This window comes from Pecten maximus, chromosome 1, assembly GCF_902652985.1.
Source record: "Pecten maximus chromosome 1, xPecMax1.1, whole genome shotgun sequence".
In the NCBI taxonomy this organism is placed as follows: Eukaryota; Metazoa; Mollusca; class Bivalvia; order Pectinida; family Pectinidae; genus Pecten; species Pecten maximus.
The window spans coordinates 28,731,088-28,754,613 of NC_047015.1; the positions used below are offsets into that span (position 1 = coordinate 28,731,088).

The window sequence follows — 23,526 nt, forward strand, 5'->3', positions numbered from 1 at the left end:
CTACGATGACAACCTAAAACATATATAGTTCAAATCAACTGACATCTCTAAATATCCTGTGTTAGTGTCATCAGTCGAAACTCGTGGACATGATGATATTGGTAACAAACCATTGAAGTCATTCATGACCTTACGTCAGTAGATGGTATATATATAGTATCACCACACAGACATTACGTCAGTAGATGGTATATATACAGTATCACCACACATACCTTACGTCAGTAGATAGTATATATAGTATCACCACACAGACCTTACGTCAGTAGATGGTATATATAGTATCACCACACAGACCTTACGTCAGTAGATGGTATATATACAGTATCACCACACAGACCTTACGTCAGTAGATGGTATATACAGTATCACCACACAGACCTTACGTCAGTAGATGGTATATATAGTATCACCACACAGACCTTACGTCAGTAGATGGTATATATATAGTATCACCACACAGACCTTACGTCAGTAGATGGTATATATACAGTATCACCACACAGACCTTACGTCAGTAGATGGTATATACAGTATCACCACACAGACCTTACGTCAGTAGATGGTATATATAGTATCACCACACAGACCTTACGTCAGTAGATGGTATATAGAGTATCACCACACAGACCTTACGTCAGTAGATGGTATATACAGTATCACCACAGACCTTACGTCAGTAGATGGTATATATAGTATCACCACACAGACCTTACGTCAGTAGATGGTATATATATAGTATCACCACACAGACCTTACGTCAGTAGATGGTATATATACAGTATCACCACACAGACCTTACGTCAGTAGATGGTATATATAGTATCACCACACAGACCTTACGTCAGTAGATGGTATATACAGTATCACCACACAGACCTTACGTCAGTAGATGGTATATACAGTATCACCACACAGACCTTACGTCAGTAGATGGTATATACAGTATCACCACACAGACCTTACGTCAGTAGATGGTATATATATAGTATCACCACACAGACCTTACGTCAGTAGATGGTATATATAGTATCACCACACAGACCTTACGTCAGTAGATGGTATATATAGTATCACCACACAGACCTTACGTCAGTAGATGGTATATATAGTATCACCACACAGACCTTACATCAGTAGATGGTATATACAGTATCACCACACAGACCTTACGTCAGTAGATGGTATATACAGTATCACCACACAGACCTTACGTCAGTAGATGGTATATATACAGTATCACCACACAGACCTTACTTCAGTAGATGGTATATATAGTATCACCACACAGACCTTACGTCAGTAGATGGTATATACAGTATCACCACACAGACATTACGTCAGTAGATGGTATATATACAGTATCACCACACAGACCTTACGTCAGTAGATGGTATATATACAGTATCACCACACAGACCTTACGTCAGTAGATGGTATATACAGTATCACCACACAGACCTTACGTCAGTAGATGGTATATATATAGTATCACCACACAGACCTTACGTCAGTAGATGGTATATACAGTATCACCACACAGACCTTACGTCAGTAGATGGTATATATAGTATCACCACATAGACCTTACGTCAGTAGATGGTATATACAGTATCACCACACAGACCTTACGTCAGTAGATGGTATATACAGTATCACCACACAGACCTTACGTCAGTAGATGGTATATATATATTATCACCACACAGACCTTACGTCAGTAGATGGTATATACAGTATCACCACACAGACCTTACGTCAGTAGATGGTATATAGAGTATCACCACACAGACCTTACGTCAGTAGATGGTATATACAGTATCATCACACAGACCTTACGTCAGTAGATGGTATATATACAGTATCACCACACAGACCTTACGTCAGTAGATGGTATATATAGTATCACCACACAGACCTTACGTCAGTAGATGGTATATATACAGTATCACCACACAGACCTTACGTCAGTAGATGGTATATATATAGTATCACCACACAGACCTTACGTCAGTAGATGGTATATACAGTATCACCACACAGACCTTACGTTTTTAGTATGGGTAAGCAGAAATACTACTATCGAGAAATGGAAAATATAGTAAAATAGTCTAATAAAGTAGTTTTCATCTCTTCATTAGTCATGTCCAGTCGCCATCGGATGTCTGAATTGTAGACACAGTTTGTATATGACTTGAATCAACTAGAAAAAATGGCCATGCCCGGAAAAAAAAAGAGTCGAAAGGGCTCCAAATACGATGTTTTTGTACTTTTCATTTAGTGCAAGCATCACAGCTATATTTCAGAAAGTCAACTCTTATATAGAAACATCAGATTCTGTATTGCGATTCCTGTTGGTGTAGAATTTGAAACGCACAATACCAGACACAAAGTATGATTCACCCTTTTAGGGATTAAATCATCGGCTAAAATACCCCTTTGCTGTTATAAACATATCGGTATATTTGCTGTCTTTCGTTTTTAGGACCATATCTCTATTTTGAATAATAAATCTGTACACACGAGTCAATGAGATACCTTGAGACAGTCGGGTAATTCAATCTACCACTTTCACGTTTTCTACCGACATAGAGCTAACCAGGCGATATACAGTCGAGTAAAACAATATATTTATAAGTAGGTTTTAGTGGTCTACTTCTACATACGTATCTAGATAACTTACTGTGACAAAAATCTTGTTCCATATAAGTAAAAAAAAACCAGCTGAATTGTACTAATTACTCTTTAGTTGCTTGTCAACAATGAAAACAGCGAATCTTCATGACTAACGCAGGATATACCGTATCCGAGTGACATTTGACATTTCGTAGTTGAAACATCAGTACCACCTTTTATCAGGAACAGAACTCTCGAACATGTCTCCAAGCTATACATTTAAGTGATATCACCAATCTATGAGCAAAGTTTACCTAACAGAAGCCTTCGCCAAAAAGTATTTTAAAAGTAGATTTTTTCGCTTTAAAATCCACTCCTCAGAATATCCAGAAAAATACCACCATTGAAGGCGAAGTTTTCACTTACCCTGGACAGGGATATCCGCAGTTTTACCGGGGTGAGATTTTCTTATCTCACCCTAGGGAAAAGACAAGCTATAGTACGTGCTCTTTGAACGTGCTGCTCTTTGAACGTGCTCTTCTTGTTCTCGACAGGGTGACGCCACTATGACCTGACACGGAACGTTTGCGTGTTAATATCAGTAATATTCACAAAAGAAAATTAAAACAAGTATTAATTATCAGAGTTAACGGAGCGTTTTTTGGACAAGTTTATCGGAATTATATTTTGTATGAAATCAACATCGTAAGGCTGCAGCCTTATCACAAGACATTCGTCGTCCACGTGTTGTTGTTTACATACGTTTTGATTTGGTTCACACTACGATTGGAAAACAGGATAAGAAAAAAACAATAATTCACCCCTTTTTGGGACGAGATAGGGGATCTCAACCCTCGGGGGGAGATTGTTAAGTTCCCAAACACGAGGTGTTACAATATCCCCCCCCCCCCTCCCCCACCTCGGGTTGAGATCCTCTATCTTACCCCAAAAGGGATGAAAGATTCTATTAATCCCCCGACAGGAAATATAAATGATGACCATTATTATGACGCCATTTTCTATACACGTTTTCTGTATAAAACAAAGTTAGTGCTGTGACTTTCCACAGTGAAGTTAACGCCATAACAAACTTAAGAATATAGGGAAACTACAGAGACAAGCTGTAACATTTCTCGTATTCAATCAGTATACCTCGGTTACTCAATTGCTTATAATGTATTTATTCGTCGTAATCATAATGATACATGCTATGATCATTATCACAAAAGAAAACACACAAATATTAAGTAACATTTTTAATAACGTAAACAGCGACATATACAATACTATTGTGATAATTCACAATTAGAATATATGAATCTATAGACTTAGTCTATGATAAGCTGTGAACGGCAAGGTGAGTCTATGCTCAAACTGACACAGAGGGAAACACGTCCGTATAGTAACAGTTTGGCATTGTAGGCTAGTCAGTGCCGTGACGCACCGCTGCACATCACTTTCGGTACGAGTTGACATGAGCCAACTTACTGTGTCCTGTCAGCCCGTGTCCTGTCAGCTCGTCACATATATTCACAAGAATACCTTTTACCAGTATTCGGAGAGGGTCAGTAGCTGAAACGCGAGACATTTCTGATTTTCGTACACGTAGTTGACAAGAAAGCAAGAGAAAACTCATTGTCAAATCAAATCACTACTAGTATTATCTTCTTTTCGGACTCGTTAGTTATGTTAGGGGCGAACATCCCGTCTGATGACGGGAGGCTAGGAAATTAAAAACAGCTTAAACGGTTGTGGACATATAAAAGGAGAGGTATATCAACCTTTTAAAGTAATCATTTTAATATTTGGATTAGGTAGTGAATGATTTAAAAAAGATCGTAAATCGGAACTGGTGCCACTAAGGTAAGAATATTGATTAATCACTGTTTAAGGGTCATCTATATAGCAGAATAATGTTGAATTTCAAACACGAATAAATACCTAAAGATTTGCACAAAAAATGTCATGTAATATACCAAAATGTTTGTTTGGACATGTAGCTTCTTACAATCACCAATAAATTGCTATATATGCTACCAGTTTCTTCTATAGAGTAACTTTGTGGTAAGTTGTAGCATGGAATAATTCTAAGTCACGCAAATGACCAAACCTGAAAAATAGCCAAGCTGTTATGTTCACAAGTGTCTATAGCACAGGGTAGGAGCATTTGTTTGACCGGATTTAACTGTATGTACGTCTAAACACTTATTTTGTTTTGACCCTGGAATGCAAATGGCGGCTGTGAATAAGTTTACACAAATATGGCTTAAAGGGGGGCATTTCAGTTAATAACAATACTCCTATATCAAACATTTAAGACATCTCATCATAGTTATAAGAACATTTTAAAGTCAATTTGTTAAACTGGTGAGTTTGCAGCCTTTTTCAGAAATAGGCATATTTTACCCCAAACTCAACGGTTGAACATTTTTTCATAAAAGTAGTCTTCTTGCCACTTCAAGAATACTTTATATTGTCTAATAAGAGCATTTTTGATGTTTTAAATACCTCCTTATATGCCGTATTTGTGTGATATCATTCACGACCGCCATTTGTAATTCAAGGTCAAAATAAAAACAGCGTTTATACATATAATAACGTCAAAGCTGGTCAAACCAATGCTCCTATTTTGTGCTTTAGACACTTGTGAGCGAAACGACATGGCAAGTTTGTGTAATATATGGGATACAAATGAGTTAATTATGTCCCCCTGAAACATGCATTTTTCTTACGTTTTGTTGAAATTTACAAACAGCTTAACAAATTACATGTCAACAGCAAGACCCAGGGTTTGCCATGATACATACTTAAAGTTCATCATGTTACTTCTGTGACATTGCACCATAATAGGGATTTATAGGCCTGTAAAATATCAATGTTTTGACTGGATTTGCTGTTTAGATGCCCCTTAAATCATACCTAATAAAAACGGACTTTTCGTCAACAACATAAAGGGATTCGTGTTACGTGATGTCACAATACGTGCTTGCTATGACCAATTCAAATATTCTTATTTTCAACTTTCTGTTACATCATTGTAGGCTTGTTTGAATTAATGAAATTGGTCGTATATCCGAGATGCACAATGCACTTAATAGGTAGAGAAAGCGACAGTATTTTGAAGGATTTATGTAGATTGGCGAAAGGCAATTGGAGAATTTGACGGTTGTTGTTGCTAAATAAGACATCCTAGTAAATATCATGGCAGAGTTTCAGGTATACAAACTGAACCTATCGACATGCACTGTACCGTAACAACTGAAAATTAAATTAGAAAAAATATCCTGAAACCGTTCATAAAGGGTAAACTTTCAAATGACCCCAACGTTTGGCCCCACAGTGACCTCTGTATATTGGACCATGTTATCGCCTACTAGTTCGCGGTAAATGTATTTGATTGTCATAATCTTGTTATGGAGACACGGTCATGGAATTGTCGCTACGGTTGGATCATCGTGGTAGCATTGTTCAATTGCTGTTATATGGTAATGTCGGGTTTCCAAGCTGTACTATTACGCACAGTGACACTATCGAGATCCAATGTCCCTACATTTTTGTGGCATATGATAACGCTGTTGGTTCCCCATGGTAACAATGTCGGGTTTTTATGGTGCTACATTTTGTTGAAATATGGTAACATTGGTTCTCCATGGTAAACAATCGACACTCCCTACCCGTGTCGGCTTGTGTTTCTCGGGAAGATGAGAATCTGGCCGGTCTGTGCTGTCGTGATTGTGTCCTTGAACAAGACACTTTTCCCTAATTGCTTTAAATGACATGCGACGGGCCTCATGGATGTTGTTCAGTGTGGTAGTCACCAACTGCTACAAAGAAACCCCGCCTTCAAATTACCTTGGTTGTTCACGGGTCAATAAACCAAAAACCACTGTAACAATGTTAGGTTCCCGTGGTGTTACATCTCTTGGACTATGGTAACACTGTTGATTAGGTATGGTGACAACGAAGAACCATACGATTAGCGACCTGTGTGGAAGTTGTAGACCAGTAGCCTAGTGGCCTCGGATCCAATGGACACCACCAGGGTTTGTGAGTTGGAAGAAAAACAAATGCTGATAACCTCAAGTTTGGCCTTAATGCTGAACACCTCCTTCCCCGTAGAGACTTCCCAAATCTTGATTGTGTTGTTGCGACATGCTGAAGCCACCCACTCACTATTTGGCGAAAATACTGTCAGTATCACCTGTCAAATACAAGTCATCATACGTAAGTTTTTAGAGTAATGACATAGTATAGCAACTTTAAGGATTACGAGGAACCATTACATTTTAGATGAAAGTTCGAAATACAATCGGAAATATTTATCACGAACTCAAAGGAGTTTGGCAAATATCTGGACTATGGTTAGGAATCTGTCCCTGAGCACGAACTCGCACAAAACTAACAAGGTTTATCTCAAAATCAAGAATGATTCTGATAACACGCCGTTTAACTTTGTGATTCTTTTTTTAAAATGGTTGTATACAAAAATCCAGTACGATATAGAGAAAGCTCAGAGCAAACACAAAATCAGTAAAATGATTAATTCATTTAAACACGAACAACTAAAAGTGTTTCATAAACTTGTCTATTCCTGCTTACCGAGGTAGTGTGTTTTGAACACGATGACTCTTTCGTAATAGGTAGGCCGGAGTCGGTGCTGTAAATAAAGACGTAGCCTTGTTCTAACCCAAGAGCCAAATATTTCCCATTGTTGCTCTGGGCAAGTGTCATTGGCGTGCTGTTGACGTCCTGCCCAAGCCAGTCCGGACGGGACACCATTCCCTTTCTCTCCACTTTACTCATCTTCTTGTCACATCTGCCAGTTGGAATATCCCAAAACAACACCCAACGGCGACTTGTAATCATAGCAACATTGCCTTGAAATGCAACGATTGCCTCTCCAAGTTGAGCAAACTTTGTCACAGTTCTCGAGCAATGCACAAGTCCACCTGTGGCTTGGGTCAAATCTGCCGCGCTAAACCGGTGGCGGCGGGGTTTACTGTAGAAAGCCTCTTCATTTTTCCAAGATTCTTCTACAACCTTGTAGTACTCCTCGGTCACTTTGATGCGTAACAAAATATATCTACTGTTTGCACTTAAACTAATATCAATAGCTTCGTATTCAGGAACACCTTTTAGATAAAATGCTTTCTTTGACTGTCCAACCTTAAGGTCCATGACGTCAACCATAAGTCCCTTCTCTTTCTTACAGATTATACACATGAGTGAACGGTCTTGGCTAACAGTGAAATCCAACGCACCTTTGGGAAGATCACAGTCAACAGCACTTTCGCCATTTGTTAATTGAAAAATTTTCATTTTCCCGGCGGTTCTATCTAAAGCCACGCAGCTTTCTTTGGATATCACCTGAATCTTATTTCCTACGATGCCGATGTCAAAGGCGCATTTCAAAGACATGTCATTGAGTGACCAGATGCTGACAGTATTATCCCGTGAAGCTGCCACAAGCTCTAGACTGTCAAGGGTGATGTCGACACTGGTAACCTGTGTTTGGCCCAGCAGACCGCTTGGATCACTTTCCTGCTTGAGAGACTGTGTAGCATTCTGTGTGAGGGCAGGTACGGACCATGTTGTCAATTCCTTGTTGACACAAAGGGAAATAAGATGATCATCGGCACAAACAAGTCGAACTACGTCACTTTTATGGGCGGCGGACACTATGCCGTAGTGGCTATTTGTGTGTATGTTGTATAGCCCAATCTGACCCTTCGAGTCCCCCAACATGGCCAATCGGTGTGACCAGTTGACATACAGACAAGACACAGGCTCAATAGTAGACAGTTTATTTAGGACCGTCCCTTCCTCCCAGTTCACTAAGGTGACCAACCCCTGTTTGGACAGAACCGCCGCTAGTCGCTGTTTCCTGGAAACAGATATCTGAGTCATGACATCTGGTAAAGACATCTTACTCATGATAGCGAGCTCATCTAGTTCTATTGCCATCAGTTTGCATGACACTTCGTTGTTACAAAGTCCAACAAGAAATTCTTCTGATGCTCCAAAACAAATAAGGTGACTTGAAAATGAAAAGGGCATTTTCGCAACTATATCTTTGTTTTTGTCTGAGGTTGGAAACATTCGGATGAATCCTTTGCTGTCTTTGGCTTCTTCAGTCTCGCCACAGTTCCCTGTCACAATGACTGCGGGACTGTCCCAGCCAGTACACACTAAATTTACAACATCAACTGCGTCCTCTGTCAAGGTCATCTGTCTGATCGGCTTCATGGAGCTGAAGTCGATCAGAAGGATACTTCTATCACAAAAAAGAATGGCCAGGAACGAGGATTCTGTGTCAAAAGCCCACATGGCAGGGCTGGTCTCTGCAGACAGTTCTGTTGACATATCAGATAACTTCGTACTCATGGTGACTTTTCTGAATAGATTCACCGCGTTGATTCGTCCGTTGTTGTAATAATAAATAGTCTTTCCAGCCCGGTCCAAACTTGGCATCATTCCATTCCCGAATGTGTCGGGGAGACTGACCTTTTGTTGGTCTTCTGTAACAGCATTGTACACAGCATAATCATCTTTTCTTTCTTTGTCTGATTCCTTGCCACTCAGCCGTAATAGAATAGACTCCCCGCCGACACTTATGATATCTTCACAGCCCTTGAGAGAATCTTTCATTGCACTGGAGGTGTCGGCACCAAGAGCCATACAGGCATATTTCGGGATCAGCAAAGGTTTTCTTTGAGATTCTAGGTATTCTAATGCTGTCCCTAACAATCTTTTCAAGTTGGTTTCACCCTCTACCAGCGATATTTTGGATAACAGGCTGACGCTAAACTTTTCCTCATTGCTAAGATCTTCTAATTTGCACATAGAAAAAAAATATCTTAGCTTCTGGCCCTCGACATCCTCTGTCCTTGCCACAAATGCTGTAAGGTCCTCCAGGAGTGCTGTCAAAGGAAATGCGGCAATCTTGGCTTTCAGGAAGTGAAAATTGCAGAGGCACTTTTCCTTGACTAGGTTTGATGATATCATTTCTTTCGCATTATTTATGTAGTAAGGAAGACAGGAAAGCATTCTCATGTTCTTGCTCACCATAGCCTGTGGTGTGATTTGTCGGTCAGCATCTGCAATGCTTTTTTTCCTCCATTGAAGCTGAATGCTACGCTTGACTGAATGGTACATGAAGATTTCGGAGAAGTTTCTGTGGAGTTTCTGGCCATCTTTTCCCTGTGTGTACAATGTACGTCCAACCGCCGTGAATTGTCTATGGTACCAATTCAATGTATACTTGCCGTGAGAACGCCTTTCTACAAGGTATTCTTTGAGATCGTAGCGGAGACGAGCCCAAAGGACTGGCGGTATGCGAACAATACCTTCTACGGGTGGGTCATGGTAATGGTATATGTCGTTGAGAGCTTCATCATCACAAGAGAGGACGTCTTCCATCTCCGTTTCCGAGGCACCGTTCATTGCAATAGTGATGTAACCAAGAGCATGATTAGTGAAAACCTTTCCAAACTTAGTTTCCATGTCTTGAAATAAATGTGAGATAGCACTTTGGACGGTGTCAGCCAGTACATGTTCCTGTTCAGGTGTATAAGACTTCCACTTGACCGCCTCGTCTAATAGCAACTTCAGATAGAGTGGACCTGGCCTCTTAGTGAAGTGGGACAGAAGGTACTTTAGCTGAATGTCATTCAAAGTTCGCTTCCTCCGACTTAGATATTTACTGACTATTTCCTTGCCTGTTTTTAACGAGAGTTCAGGAACAGCGATGTAACTCTGGTCGCTCGGGAGTATGTCTCTCAGTGTGTCCAGGATACCATGTTCTTCTGGTAATGTGGACACAATAAGTTTCACATTCGATGGCAATGCAGTGGGTAACCATGCCAACGAATATGCATTATGGTCGTCTGTCAACTGGTCCAAAGAATCAAGAAGGATTACGATTGGATCTTTGATGGCACTTGCCGCCCGCCTCAGGAATCTTGGTAAATATTCCATCAAATTTTTCATTGTCTTATACGTCGCGGGATCCATGATGAAATTAGCGATGTCAGCGAGTTGTGCACACACACCAAACAAAACATTAAAGATGTTGGTGCTCAAAGGGCTTGTGCCGAGGAAGCGGATGACTGCAACATGCTTCTTCTTCAACCAGGATGACAGATTTTTCATGATCATAGCCATGATGGATGTCTTTCCTGCCCCTGAGGGAGCATGTAGAACAAGGGGCTTGCGTGATGTGTCAGTGAGGATGTATGACTTTACACTATCAAGAACATCAGCCTGTCCACAGAACGTTTCACACTTGGTGTTACAGAACTGGAGATGGTGAATCAGTTCTGCGTAATCTGTGTACCATTCAGACCAGCGGATATTCGGTAGGTAGTCTGACATTCCGTCCTCTATCAGCACTTTCATGTCCGACAAAAAGTCATTACAGAAACACTCGATGTACTTTGCGTGGTATTTATTCGAGTTTGGGTCTATACCTCCAGGTATCCATGGGGTTCCATATTCACGTCGGTTTAAGCCTTTCAGTTTCTTCTTTACTTTATTGAAAAGTTCGTTCTGTAGACTCTCTATCTCAGTGTCAACTTCAAGCTGCAAAGATAAAAATATTTTGTGAACTAATCTGCGAGAGAAGTACCCATCAAGTAAGAAATGAGTTGGTCCTATACACACGGTATACATTTCTATCGTACATTAGTAGGTAGACTAAGTAAGCTAAACCTCAGACAAAGGTTTGATTTCTATGTTTTTGACATACCGTACCTATTAAGTGTATTTGAATACTTAGAAGTATTCAAATATGAGAATGTTCATAGTTTTAACGTTTAACAGAACCCTAGTAGTTAGATAATTACTGGTAATCAAAGATCTGAATATAGCAAAGACATTTGAGCAAAGTAAAGTAGAACTAGCTACTCTGACCTAAACATGGAGTAAAAGTACGACAGGTAACACTTCCGATACTTTCATAATATATTTACCAATTACTTAATTCCTTAAAGAAGACAGCTGATAATGCTTCTATAAAGGGACAATAATGAAAACAAAACCTTAATTCAAAGTGAACACATGACCCTTGAAAGGGAATAAGAACACTTCATTGATCACACCCATCATCTAAGTGAAATCCCAGTGATTTCACTTAACTCAAAATTTAGGTAGCGACAAGAAAACTATGATACAAACTAATGAGCATATAACAGCTGATGATGTGTTGCCCATAACTTTCATCAAACTGCATAATCCGAAACACTTTCAGCAAAATCTTCTTCTAGCAAACATTATATTTGGATCTTTGCTTTGAAAATTGAATATTTACATACAAAAGGTGGAAAGTATGTAAGTTATATATCCCTGCGGGTAGGAATAAAAATACTAATGGTAGTACACACTACATGTTCCCTGCAGAATGTGACTTGCTTCCATTCCTAGTATTAAATCCTCAACACACACAAACCTTGCCATTATTGTCTTTGATCTCAATGTATCTTTTGACATCCTTGTCAGACAAAGATTCATTGTTGAGCCCAGTTAAGGTTCGGGAGTAAACCACAGTGTGGGCAACTGGATCTTTGGCATCTAGTAAGCCTTTCTTTATCTCTGTCTCTGTCACTGAAATAAATACCAACATAAATGTCTTAATTATTGATTGCAGAATACATTGTGTCTTGCTTATTTTTATTATTTTATTTTAAGAAGTACAGAATTGCAATTTAATTCTTTTCAATGAATGTCAGGATTCAATTAGTGTTTTAACTCCACTTGTCTCGGAAGATCAAACTGATATTGGCCATTCATTACTTGTTCAAATCATTAAAATTGCTGGCTTTATCTACCTTTTACAACAACTTGGTATTTATTAATTGATAGTTTATATTTTGGAAGGTTTATGGAATTCAAAGGAAAAAATGTTAATGATAAGAAGCAAAATGGCAAGATGATACTGTAATTCAAACTCAGGCAAATACATGAAAACAAATTGAGCAATGAACTAATAATATATATTTTTATTTTTGTTGGTGAAATAAACACTGCTATTGTGGAAATAAAACAATGATACTGATAATAGCTATGAGGCAAGAATTTCACCTTACCTGACTGGAAGTACTCATGGAGGGCACAGGAGGACATTTTGCCTGCATCAGCAGCAGCTTTGGCAGCTTGTCTGAGGATTAACTGTAATTGTCTGAATGTTTGGTGCCAACTTTCCGTGTCTTTGGCCCGCTTCTCATCACATCCCGGTGAGTAGTCACCAAAAAATGTAAACTTTGACCTGATATGCTGTAATGATAATGTGAACTTTGACCTGATATGCTGTAATGATAATGTGAACTTTGACCTGATATGCTGTAATGATAATGTGAACTTTGACCTGATATGCTGTAATGATAATGTGAACTTTGATCTGATATGCCGTAATGATCATGTAAACTTTTAACCATACCTATTAAATACATCTAAAAGCACTATCTAAGCACAGTAATACCCCCTAAAATTCAAAGCAAGTGTAACATAAATCAGATATGTCCCATTTCATCGATAGTGGTTTTAGTGCAAATCTTCAGTGTATGATGTTCAAACTGTAGGAGAAGTTGTCAGACATTATTCAGTCTGCAATCATAAAATAATTTACTCCCATAAAAATGGCAGGGGCATGAATATACACACCTGTAGGATATACTGTGGGGGTTGGCTATTGTCGTCCTTCTTGAACCAGGTATGTAGCAGCTTTGTATGTTCAGGATTGGTCGTGTAGCTGGTAAGTAGTGTGAAGTCCTCCGACGATATCTCAGTAGGGATGGGACGGAAGCCGTATCTGGAGCCTTTTATAAGCTGGAAGGAATCCATTTTGATTTATAACAGGTAAGTTACAATTAAAAAAAAATACACTATACATTGTTTTACACAGTATCTCCAATGGAATATCATTATTAAATGCTATAAACAAAAGAGCTCTAAGTATAGATCCCTGAGGAACTGTGTGTGAAAATGTAAGTTTGTTTTGGCACATTTTTCCTCCAGGTGTAAATATTTTTTGTTTAGTTTAATACATGATCAAGACTATTTTTATCTATGAAAACTACACGGAACTATCAATAATTTTCAATATGAGGTATTGATTTCCCACCACAAAGTTAGGTCCCAGGGAGATTTTCTGACAGTTTTCCACCTCCAGTAAGCAAATCTTCTCCACAGTGTGATCATTCTGACTGTCGTCTGTCACACCCCACCTCATGTCCACCATCTGGAAGTCAAGGTCATGTTCCGCACAGAAGTCTCGCAGTTTTGGTGTTGCCTCCCGAACAATAGCATTTCGCTCTGCCCGCATGTCTGACAAACACAGAAAAGTGAATTTAGTTCAGAATATGTTGTATCAATGACATCGATGATCCATCATGTGGAGAAATACTGGAGAAAATACAGTGTAACCGACTAAAACCTATTTCTGAGAATGTATACATGTATATAAATATCCATTCTAGAACTGAATTTAATAGTAATTACTATTCAAACACACTGGAAAGTCAATACTCTTTAAAATAAATTTTAATTGGAACATTTGTAGATTTTATTCAAATTCGTAGTAGTCTCCATTTGAATGTGACAGACTTGACAGGTATGTGTTCTTTTCTTAAGAGATTCTTTTCATCTCTTTTCTCTCAAAGGTATGGCCATCTGAACCATATTTACATCACTTAAGATACAAGTCGATAAGAAAGCAGCATGATTGAAAATAACCAGAGAATGTCGAGCTGATAAAGATTCGGACGATAGATCTGGGAATGTTTGGGATGTTGTCAAGTTTTCCCTCTAGCATCCTTTCAAATTGTTGCTCAGCCTTTTTGTCAAAACCTTCCTTCACTGTCAACAGTAAAAAGAAATATTACCACAGATTCTGTTTGTATACTAAGATAACTCTAATTGCAAAACCTTTAAGTGAAATGAAAGTGAGAACACTGTAATCTTCACCACAAAACAAACTTTCTCAGGTCTCTAATGTTGTGATAAATGATCCAACAATGTTTGAGGATTTCAAGGCAAGTGACAGAAACATGATTAAGTTTTAAAAGCAAAGATATTTACATCGTGTTCAAAACAATTTTTATCACACCACCAATCTCTATAAAAAGTATTAAGAAATAAAAGCAACCTACCTATATTACTACTGTTTACTTCTGTCTTTGGTACAGTCCTGTTAAAGTAATTATAGTATTATTGCATCCACAACTTATATATCATTAATTGGCTTACATCATGAAAATGATCACATGGTACCAACCAGTGACAGAACATGTAAACAGTCAAATAAAGAAATTATAATATACATGTAATAGGACAACAATCATATTCTTCTCTAGCTTGTATGCCATATTCTCATTGCTTTATGTATAAACAAACCTGGAGGTATCTCCTAGGTAACCCGGAGATATTTTACCTGGGGCATACAGTATTGCTCTTTAAATGTATCTGAAAGATATCTCCAAGGTAACACAGAGGTATTCTGGGACGTACACAGCATTGCTCTATAGACAAACCTGGAGATGTGTACTAGGTAACACAGAGGTATTCTGGGACGTACACAGTATTGCTCTATAGACAAACCTGGAGATATCTCCTAGGTAACAGAGGTATTCTGGGACATACACAGCAATGCTCTATAGACAAACCTGGAGACATCTCCAAGGTAACACAGAGGTATTCTGGGACGTACACAGCATTGCTCTATAGACACACCTGGAGATGTCTCCTAGGTAACACAGAGGTATTCTGGGACGTACACAGTATTGCTCTATAGACAAACCTGGAGATGTCTCCTAGGTAACACAGAGGAATTATTTTCAGACATACACAGTATTGCTCTATGGACATACCTTGACTTGTTCTGCACTGGTTTCTTTGATGCTTGATTGGCAGGTTTTGGCTTTGAAGCAACATGTTGAGTTTTCCCCTAAGAAGAAATATTTACCAATTTCTAACAGCATTCAACAAGATGTAGCTGGTAGTTCATCATTTAACAAAATACACCATATGGCATATGGGTCCAATCATTGCCCATGTAAATTAAATTGTTCCTTTATCCAGAGCCTAGATGATTTATGCTTGGGGTCTGTGAAATCTAGTTTAGTTCAAATCAAGAGATTTTGTGACACCCTCCTAGATAGTGGTTTGATAAATATACATGTATATAAATAATATTGGTATGTCATATGTTTTCACTCTAACGCATGTAAAATGTGTAAGGTTATAAGCAGATCTCCATAGCATGGGTGGTTGGGTACACATTGGTAATGTATTCACCTTTCTACTAGGTGACTGCATGGGTTCAATTGACCAATCAGAGGTCAAAGGTTATGGGTAACCTATAAGCATTTCATTTGTTTCACAATTGTTGTAGTTTATCTCCATAACTCTTCCTAAATCACAGGTAAAAGATGTAAGATAGACTGTCTGCCTATCTCTAGAATATCAAAATTATAAATAAAGCTTTATGAGATTGAGGATATGTCTGATTCAAAGATCAAACTAGGGGGAGATAATCTAGAATCAAATGGAGCAATTCTGACAAAAAAAACTGAAGGGCAGGTGGCCAGTCTAGATGTTATATACATTTAGCTCTTGATTAAATCACAGGTGTAAGATGTAACATAACTCTTAATGAAATCGCAGGTATTATATATAAACTGAGCCACAGTTGTATGTGAAGAAGCTAATTTCCTTAGCATAATTTAACATCTGGTTTATCTGTGAAAGGTTTCTGCAAGATCAAAATAAGTTTTTGGGTTTGCGCGAACATGTTGGATTTGTCAATTACTTATGGAAGCCTGATGGTGGTGTGACATAAAAAAAAGTGACCTAAAATGGTTAGTTTATATAAACAGCTTTGTACTCCTGCTAAACAAAGAATTAACCAAGGTTTTAAATACAACATGTACCTTCAATAAATCAAAGGAGGAATCATGTCTTTTCACTGCCACCCTTTTGGAATCTGAAAAGAAGAAAACAACAAAAGTGTTAAATGTTCAATATAGGATAAATATCTATAAATATCTACAGAGAATAATCCAACTACAGGTACAAAATGTATAGTTTATGTTGTGTGAAAAAATTGTCTGTATTTGTTTAATGCTGGTATTTAAGAAACAGAAATATTGTCACATGTTTTTAAATAGTCAAGAATAATGTTTCTGCTTTTACACTGAACATGCACTGGAAGATTTTTTTATAGGCTAGAGACTTTATAGCTATTCTTAGAGGAACATAATATTGTTGAACTGTGTAAAATTAGATAAAAAGGTGTATCAAATCTATACTGATCATTAATAAATAAAAAAACTACTTACCTGGTGGGATGTTTTTGGTTTTGGAAGCCATCTGTTCTGTTTTATATATCTGTAATTAAAGCTGAAAAAAAAATATAAAAAAGAAATAGTAATAGAAAGATATTTTAATTTTTGTTTTTTTTATTAAAATTCTATGTTGTTTGGCTTTTAATTTTCCAGTAATTCCAAAAGGACATTGCTTCATGCATCTTATTAAAGTTCTTTGTATTGATGCTGGAGCATCATGTTAAATTCTTTAAAATGAAGTGATTTGAAAGCAGTCCCCTTAAAATGTGAGCCCATATAAGCTTTTTTTTATCTACAGTGTGACAGACAATATGAACATAGACATCAACAGTCATTTAAATATAATTAAAAAAACGAAGATATTTCTAAATGATGAATCATGATGTTGAGCTGGTTTAAGGAGTAACCTCAAAATTAAAATTGGCCTTTTATATATAAACATTTTTTTTTGAAAATGAACATCAAAAACGTACCTGTGCACTATACACAAGTGTGCACTCTACGCGGATATTTACGATAGTAACTAGAGCAAAGGTAATTATTTCACAAATATGGCAATAAAAGAAAATAAAAGGCCAACACACTTACTTAAAAACATTTTCTTTCAATTTCAACAGTTCAATTCTTTTATCAAAATAAGATACATGCAATTCTGAGACATGTCATCAATCACCTTTTTAAGATTTTGCATGATTCTTAGGCAGACTGCTACTTAAATACACACATCGCATGTATTGTGTATAGAATACAAGATTAGTGTATCACCATTTACGGACATCATCCAGTTTAATGTTGTGATAAGGTAACAAAAACTATATGTAGTTTACAGTATATATAATGTACTATACAATGTATACATGTGTTGTTTATACATGTAATTAACAGTATTAATGTACTATACAATGTATAAATGTGTTGTTTCTACATGTAATTAACAGTATTAATGTACTATACAATGTATATAGGTGATGTTTCTACATGTAATTAACAGTATATATAATGTTCTATACAATGTATAAATGTGTTGTTTCTACATGTAACTAACAGTACATATATAATGTACTATACAATGTATACATGTGTTGTTTATACATGTAACTAACAGTACATATATAATGTACTGTACAATGTATACATGTGTTGTTTATACATGTAACTAACAGTACATATATAATGTACTGTACAATGTATACATGTGTTGTTTCTACATGTAATTAACAGTATTAATGTACTATACAATGTATATAGGTGATGTTTCTACATGTAATTAACAGCATATATAATGTACTATACAATGTATAAATGTGTTGTTTATACATGTAACTAACAGTACATATATAATGTACTGTACAATGTATACATGTGTTGTTTATACATGTAACTAACAGTACATATATAATGTACTGTACAATGTATAAATGTGTTGTTTATACATGTAACTAACAGTACATATATAATGTACTATACAATGTATAAATGTGTTGTTTTTACATGTAACTAACAGTACATATATAATGTACTATACAATGTATACATGTGTTGTTTTTACATGTAACTAACAGTACATATATAATGTACTGAACAATGTATAAATGTGTTGTTTTTACATGTAACTAACAGTACATATATAATGTACTGAACAATGTATACATGTGTTGTTTTTACATGTAACTAACAGTACATATATAATGTACTGAACAATGTATAAATGTGTTGTTTTTACATGTAACTAACAGTACATATATAATGTACTGAACAATGTATAAATGTGTTGTTTTTACATGTAACTAACAGTATTAATGTACTATACAATGTATATAGGTGATGTTTCTACATGTAATTAACAGCATACATAATGTACTGTACAATGTATATAGGTGTTGTTTATACATGTAACTAACAGTACATATATAATGTACTGAACAATGTATACATGTGTTGTTTATACATGTAACTAACAGTACATATATAATGTACTGAACAATGTATACATGTGTTGTTTATACATGTAACTAACAGTACATATATAATGTACTGAACAATGTATACATGTGTTGTTTCTACATGTAATTAACAGTATTAATGTACTATACAATGTATATAGGTGATGTTTCTACATGTAATTAACAGCATACATAATGTACTGTACAATGTATATAGGTGATGTTTCTACATGTAATTAACAGCATACATAATGTACTATACAATGTATATAGGTGATGTTTCTACATGTAATTAACAGTATATATAATGTACTATACAATGTATAAATGTGTTGTTTTTACATGTAATTAACAGTACATATATAATGTACTGTACAATGTAGGTATGTGTTGTTTTTACATGTAATTTACAGTACATATACAATGAACTGTACAATGTATATACATGTAGCTGTTGTTTCTACATGTAATTAACAGTACATATACAATGTACTGTACAATGTATGTATGCGTTGTTTCTACAGATGTACATGTAATACGCAGTATACATTGTATATAATTTACTATACAATGTATACATGTGTTGTTTCTACATGCAATTAACAGTACTTGTACATATATAATGTACATGTACTATACAATGTATACATGTGTTGTTTCTACATGTAATTAACAGTACTTGTACATATATAATGTACTATACAATGTATATAGGTGATGTTTCTACATGTAATTAACAGTATATATAATGTACTGTACAATGAATAAATGTGTTCTTTCTACGTGTATTTTGCAATATATACATATAATGTACTATACAATGTACATGTATACTGGTGCTGTTTATACACGTGTTCAGGTCTACATTACATTGTAATACTTAATGTAATGTTGTTTTCCATTAAACATTTTATGCCGAAAAAAAATATATTAGCAGTTTGCCCAGAAGGGTGGACTATTTTGTAGTAAATATTCTCACCACTAAAATAGATTCCATATGCACATGTATTATTTTCCAACCAATGTCAACATGAGCCTGTAAATGTACATGCGATTCTTTTTTATGCAGAAATATATAATATAGATACAACGTTTAAGAGTGAGACATTACTGTCACTTAGTCATCTAAAGACCGGCAACGAAACTTACTTTCAGCCGACAAGTTTCAGCTTATAACACCAAGCAGACATGTTTGTTTACCTGAGTGACAGTGACCAGGGGAGACAACTATTGTAAAACAAGTGCAATCAATGATTGCGATAGCTCACCGACAGCAGCAATGTCATTTTGAAATTCCATTTAATTCGATTCATTCTATTGACTTTAAGCTTTACAGCTCATCAGTACATATAACATATATACAATACATTAAATTGGCGGTCACAGCAATATAGCAGTTTAATTATTGTACGTCACATAATATCGCTCCTAGACCTCTAATGAATGTACTTACAAGCTTTCCAAAACTTACCTCCAAAATCTTTAAAGAGGGTTTTTGTGCCAAAAAAATTAAGTCCACTAAATGGTAAAATGCAAAAAAAAAAACAACAAAAAAATAAATAAAAAAAAAATTCTGCATGATTAACAGAAAAAAGTTTTGAAAGTCCACAAAATGGTAAAATGCGAAAAAAAATCACAATTTTGTTCTGCATGATTTTGCCATAACATCACTCCTAGACCTCTAATGAATGTATAAACAAAATTAGAAGGGTGTGAGGTGTGTACTTTTGGACTTAGAAGTTTTCCAAAAAGTGATCCCAAAAACTTTAAAGTGGGGTGGGACGCCGACGCCGACGCGGGCACCGACGACCTGGGTACAGTATTAGCTCACGGTTACTCGTAACCGTTGAGCTAATGAAACATTATCGGTCCCCCTCAAAGTGAAACCAGGGAAATATATAATATTCTGAACCCTTGTCAGTATTAGTAAGAATTTCAACGTGAACAGAGCTAAAATGCGATTCTCCGGTATAACTCACCTATATTTTAAATGACTACATTATTTACGTAAAAAAAGCTTGCATAAATAACTCATTCAATGACTAATGACTTTGAGATAGATACGATGAAACTAGAATATTTATTCCTATTTGAAAACTCTGACAGGGAAGTGAATTGTAAACCTGTTGATGCTGAGCGTTATATGACTACGAAAAAAAGTCCTTACGTGTTTCAGAAATATATGTTACCAACAAACGAATAAAAAGTTGAAAAATCATGTTAGAATCTACTCTTTCTTTGTATGATGTATAAACTGTGTTTTAACACAGGTCATAGACCTGTATTATTGTCCATGGTGATATGCACTGTCTGTAAGTGTCATAACCTACATTTGACATGTAGTTCCCGATAGATATCATTATTTGGTTATTGTTAAAACTAGGCCATAACTGATAACATTTGAACGATATCTTTAACTGGGTCACTTTTCATATGGAAGCGAATTGAAATGAATCGTCCACAGGGATCGCCGTCTTGTCCTTATCGAAGGTGGAGGGAGGGGGCTCAATGTATATTCCTGGTCACGGGACCACGTTATTACAAAGCAAGACAAAATTATAAACTATTGCAACGCCGATCAGACAGTGATTAGTCCCAACTGACAATTTATAGGACAAGCGGAATCCTCCACAACGGATTTACATTTAGCACGTTGTTTTCCATGATTAAAAAATTATTTGGTCATTTGGCAATATTTATAACAAAACAAAACAAAATTTTGCATCAAATCTTATGATAATCACATTAACATACTTATTCATGAAAAATGATGTGCATGTACGGGTTTACTTAATGCAATGGCAGCTACGCGCCTGTGACAAAGCGAGAATTGACCTGACTTATAGTTTAATATTTACAATCCTGGTCACGACACCGCATTATTAGTCAAGAAAACTGTTGCTATGCAGTCTACTTCTTCAACTATCAACTTTGTTAATTCCTTCTCTTTACAAAAAATACAGTGTATAGAGAGAACATATTTACAACATTCAACAATTACAATATATGGAGGACAAATCATACAACTTTTTTAAACAGTACTTTGATATTTACATACATCATGCCTTAAAGTTTTGATATTGGTACATTAGCTGTGAAAATTTAACAATATTAGGTAAAGTATAACAGTATTTTTCAATGCATAATTTTCGTTCAACAGTCAAAATGGGCATTTCAATAAATAAAGAAAATCATCACGGATGTCATTGGTATCACAGTGTGGACAAATTTTATTTGATAATTTACATTATGCTATCTTCAGGTTTCTACAATGAATATATGGTTACTTGTTCTAAATTTACAGAGCAACATTCTTTCGTTGTCATTAAATATACCAAAATATTTTTCAAAATTGCATCCTTTTTTATATATTCTATAACAAACTGGCATCGAAGAGTTAAAATATCACTTTCTTATTTTTGTAAAAATTGATGTACAATGTACAATGTTTGCTTTACTATTGAGGGCTCAAATTGCTTTGAAACTGTGAATTCCACATATACATTAAACCACTTTCGTTTGAAATGTTTTGTATAAAACTTGAGTATGGGACTGCTCTATTTTCATTAATAAATAAACTGTACATGATATAATATAATGATGATGTTTTTATCTCAAGCAGAAGTAAGCTTGTTCCCAGTTCACCATTAACCATGTAGTTCGGTGTACTTTTTTTCAAACCTCATAGTAGTTTACAAACTTTTAAATAAAAACGTTCTTATTTTTGATTGTCTGGAAACAGTGGCTAGTCCCGACTGACCATTTACATAACACTTTATCACTAGCCCTCCACCTCTGGGTTGGGAGTTCGAAACCTACGTGGGGCAGTTGCCAGGTACTGACCGTAGGCCGGTGTTTTTTCTCCGGGTACTCCGGCTTTCCTCCACCTCCAAAACCTGGCACGTCCTGAAATGACCCTGACTGTTAATAGGACGTTAAACAAAAACCAACCAAACAAAACAATCCAAACGTTATGGCAACATTCAAGGACACCGTTAAACAAATAAAGTGTTATTTAAAAAAAAAGGAAATCGCAGATTCAATCACTAAAACGATGTTCTAGAAACCACGAGATCAAACATGTGCTCCCGACAGGCGGCTCTCAGTCAGATCTTATATCAGTCTCCTGTCATAGACTGAACTTTTTTTTTTCGATCACCGCCGACTGAGGAAGAAGTGCTCACAGAGACAAAATCTGGTCACAGTGGTAACTATATACTTATATATCCTATAATGACACATAATTCACCAGAAAGCCCGCTTTTTATCATGATACTTATACCAGGCTCCGGAGTGACAGATGGTGTCTTTTCATGAGATTAAATTAAAGGCATTTTTTTTTCTTTCAAAGTCATCCCAAGACAAAGCGTCATCAATATAACTAGTATATATAAATTCCTCCCTGTAAACAACCCGCCTTGAAGTGGTACAATGTGAGTTACAGTGATAATGATTGCTGTCTGATGATATAGTATAGATATTATATTGTCTACACATAATTAATTGTCAATTAATAAAATTAGTTGTAGAGGGAGACAACTCGTAAACCGCACTAAGCACATGTGTATAGAATAAAACTAACAAAAAAGTCACACATACGATACCTTTAAAAGATTAGAATATAATAGTAC

At 36.2% G+C, this 23,526-nt stretch overlaps 1 protein-coding gene across 1 annotated transcript; it reads right to left on the reverse strand.

Annotated features, from left to right (window-relative positions):
* Nucleotides 1-5,427: 5,427 nt before the first annotated feature.
* On the reverse strand, nucleotides 5,428-20,096 carry LOC117329570. Its single transcript, XM_033887579.1, has 12 exons — nucleotides 20,045-20,096; nucleotides 16,947-17,007; nucleotides 16,539-16,591; nucleotides 15,477-15,553; nucleotides 14,760-14,797; nucleotides 14,344-14,466; nucleotides 13,733-13,935; nucleotides 13,273-13,437; nucleotides 12,699-12,885; nucleotides 12,062-12,216; nucleotides 7,216-11,196; nucleotides 5,428-6,817 (listed from the first exon to the last, which is right to left on the reverse strand). The coding sequence occupies exons 2-12, from the start codon at nucleotides 16,975-16,977 to the stop codon at nucleotides 6,593-6,595; spliced, it is 5,238 nt and encodes a 1,745-aa protein (XP_033743470.1). The 5' UTR covers nucleotides 16,978-17,007; nucleotides 20,045-20,096; the 3' UTR covers nucleotides 5,428-6,592.
* Between the last annotated feature and the right edge of the window lie 3,430 nt (nucleotides 20,097-23,526).

What these genes read in the sequence shown, in the direction of transcription:
- LOC117329570 (XM_033887579.1), bottom strand. Translation starts at nt 16,977, where the DNA reads ATGGCTTCCAAAACCAAAAACATCCCACCAG. An exon ending in CCAGTGCAGAACAAGTCAAG is followed by an intron (nt 14,798 to 15,476) that starts GTATGTCCATAG and finishes TTACTTTAACAG; the next exon opens with GACTGTACCAAAGACAGAAG. An exon ending in TCAAAGACAATAATGGCAAG is followed by an intron (nt 11,197 to 12,061) that starts GTTTGTGTGTGT and finishes TTATCTTTGCAG; the next exon opens with CTTGAAGTTGACACTGAGAT.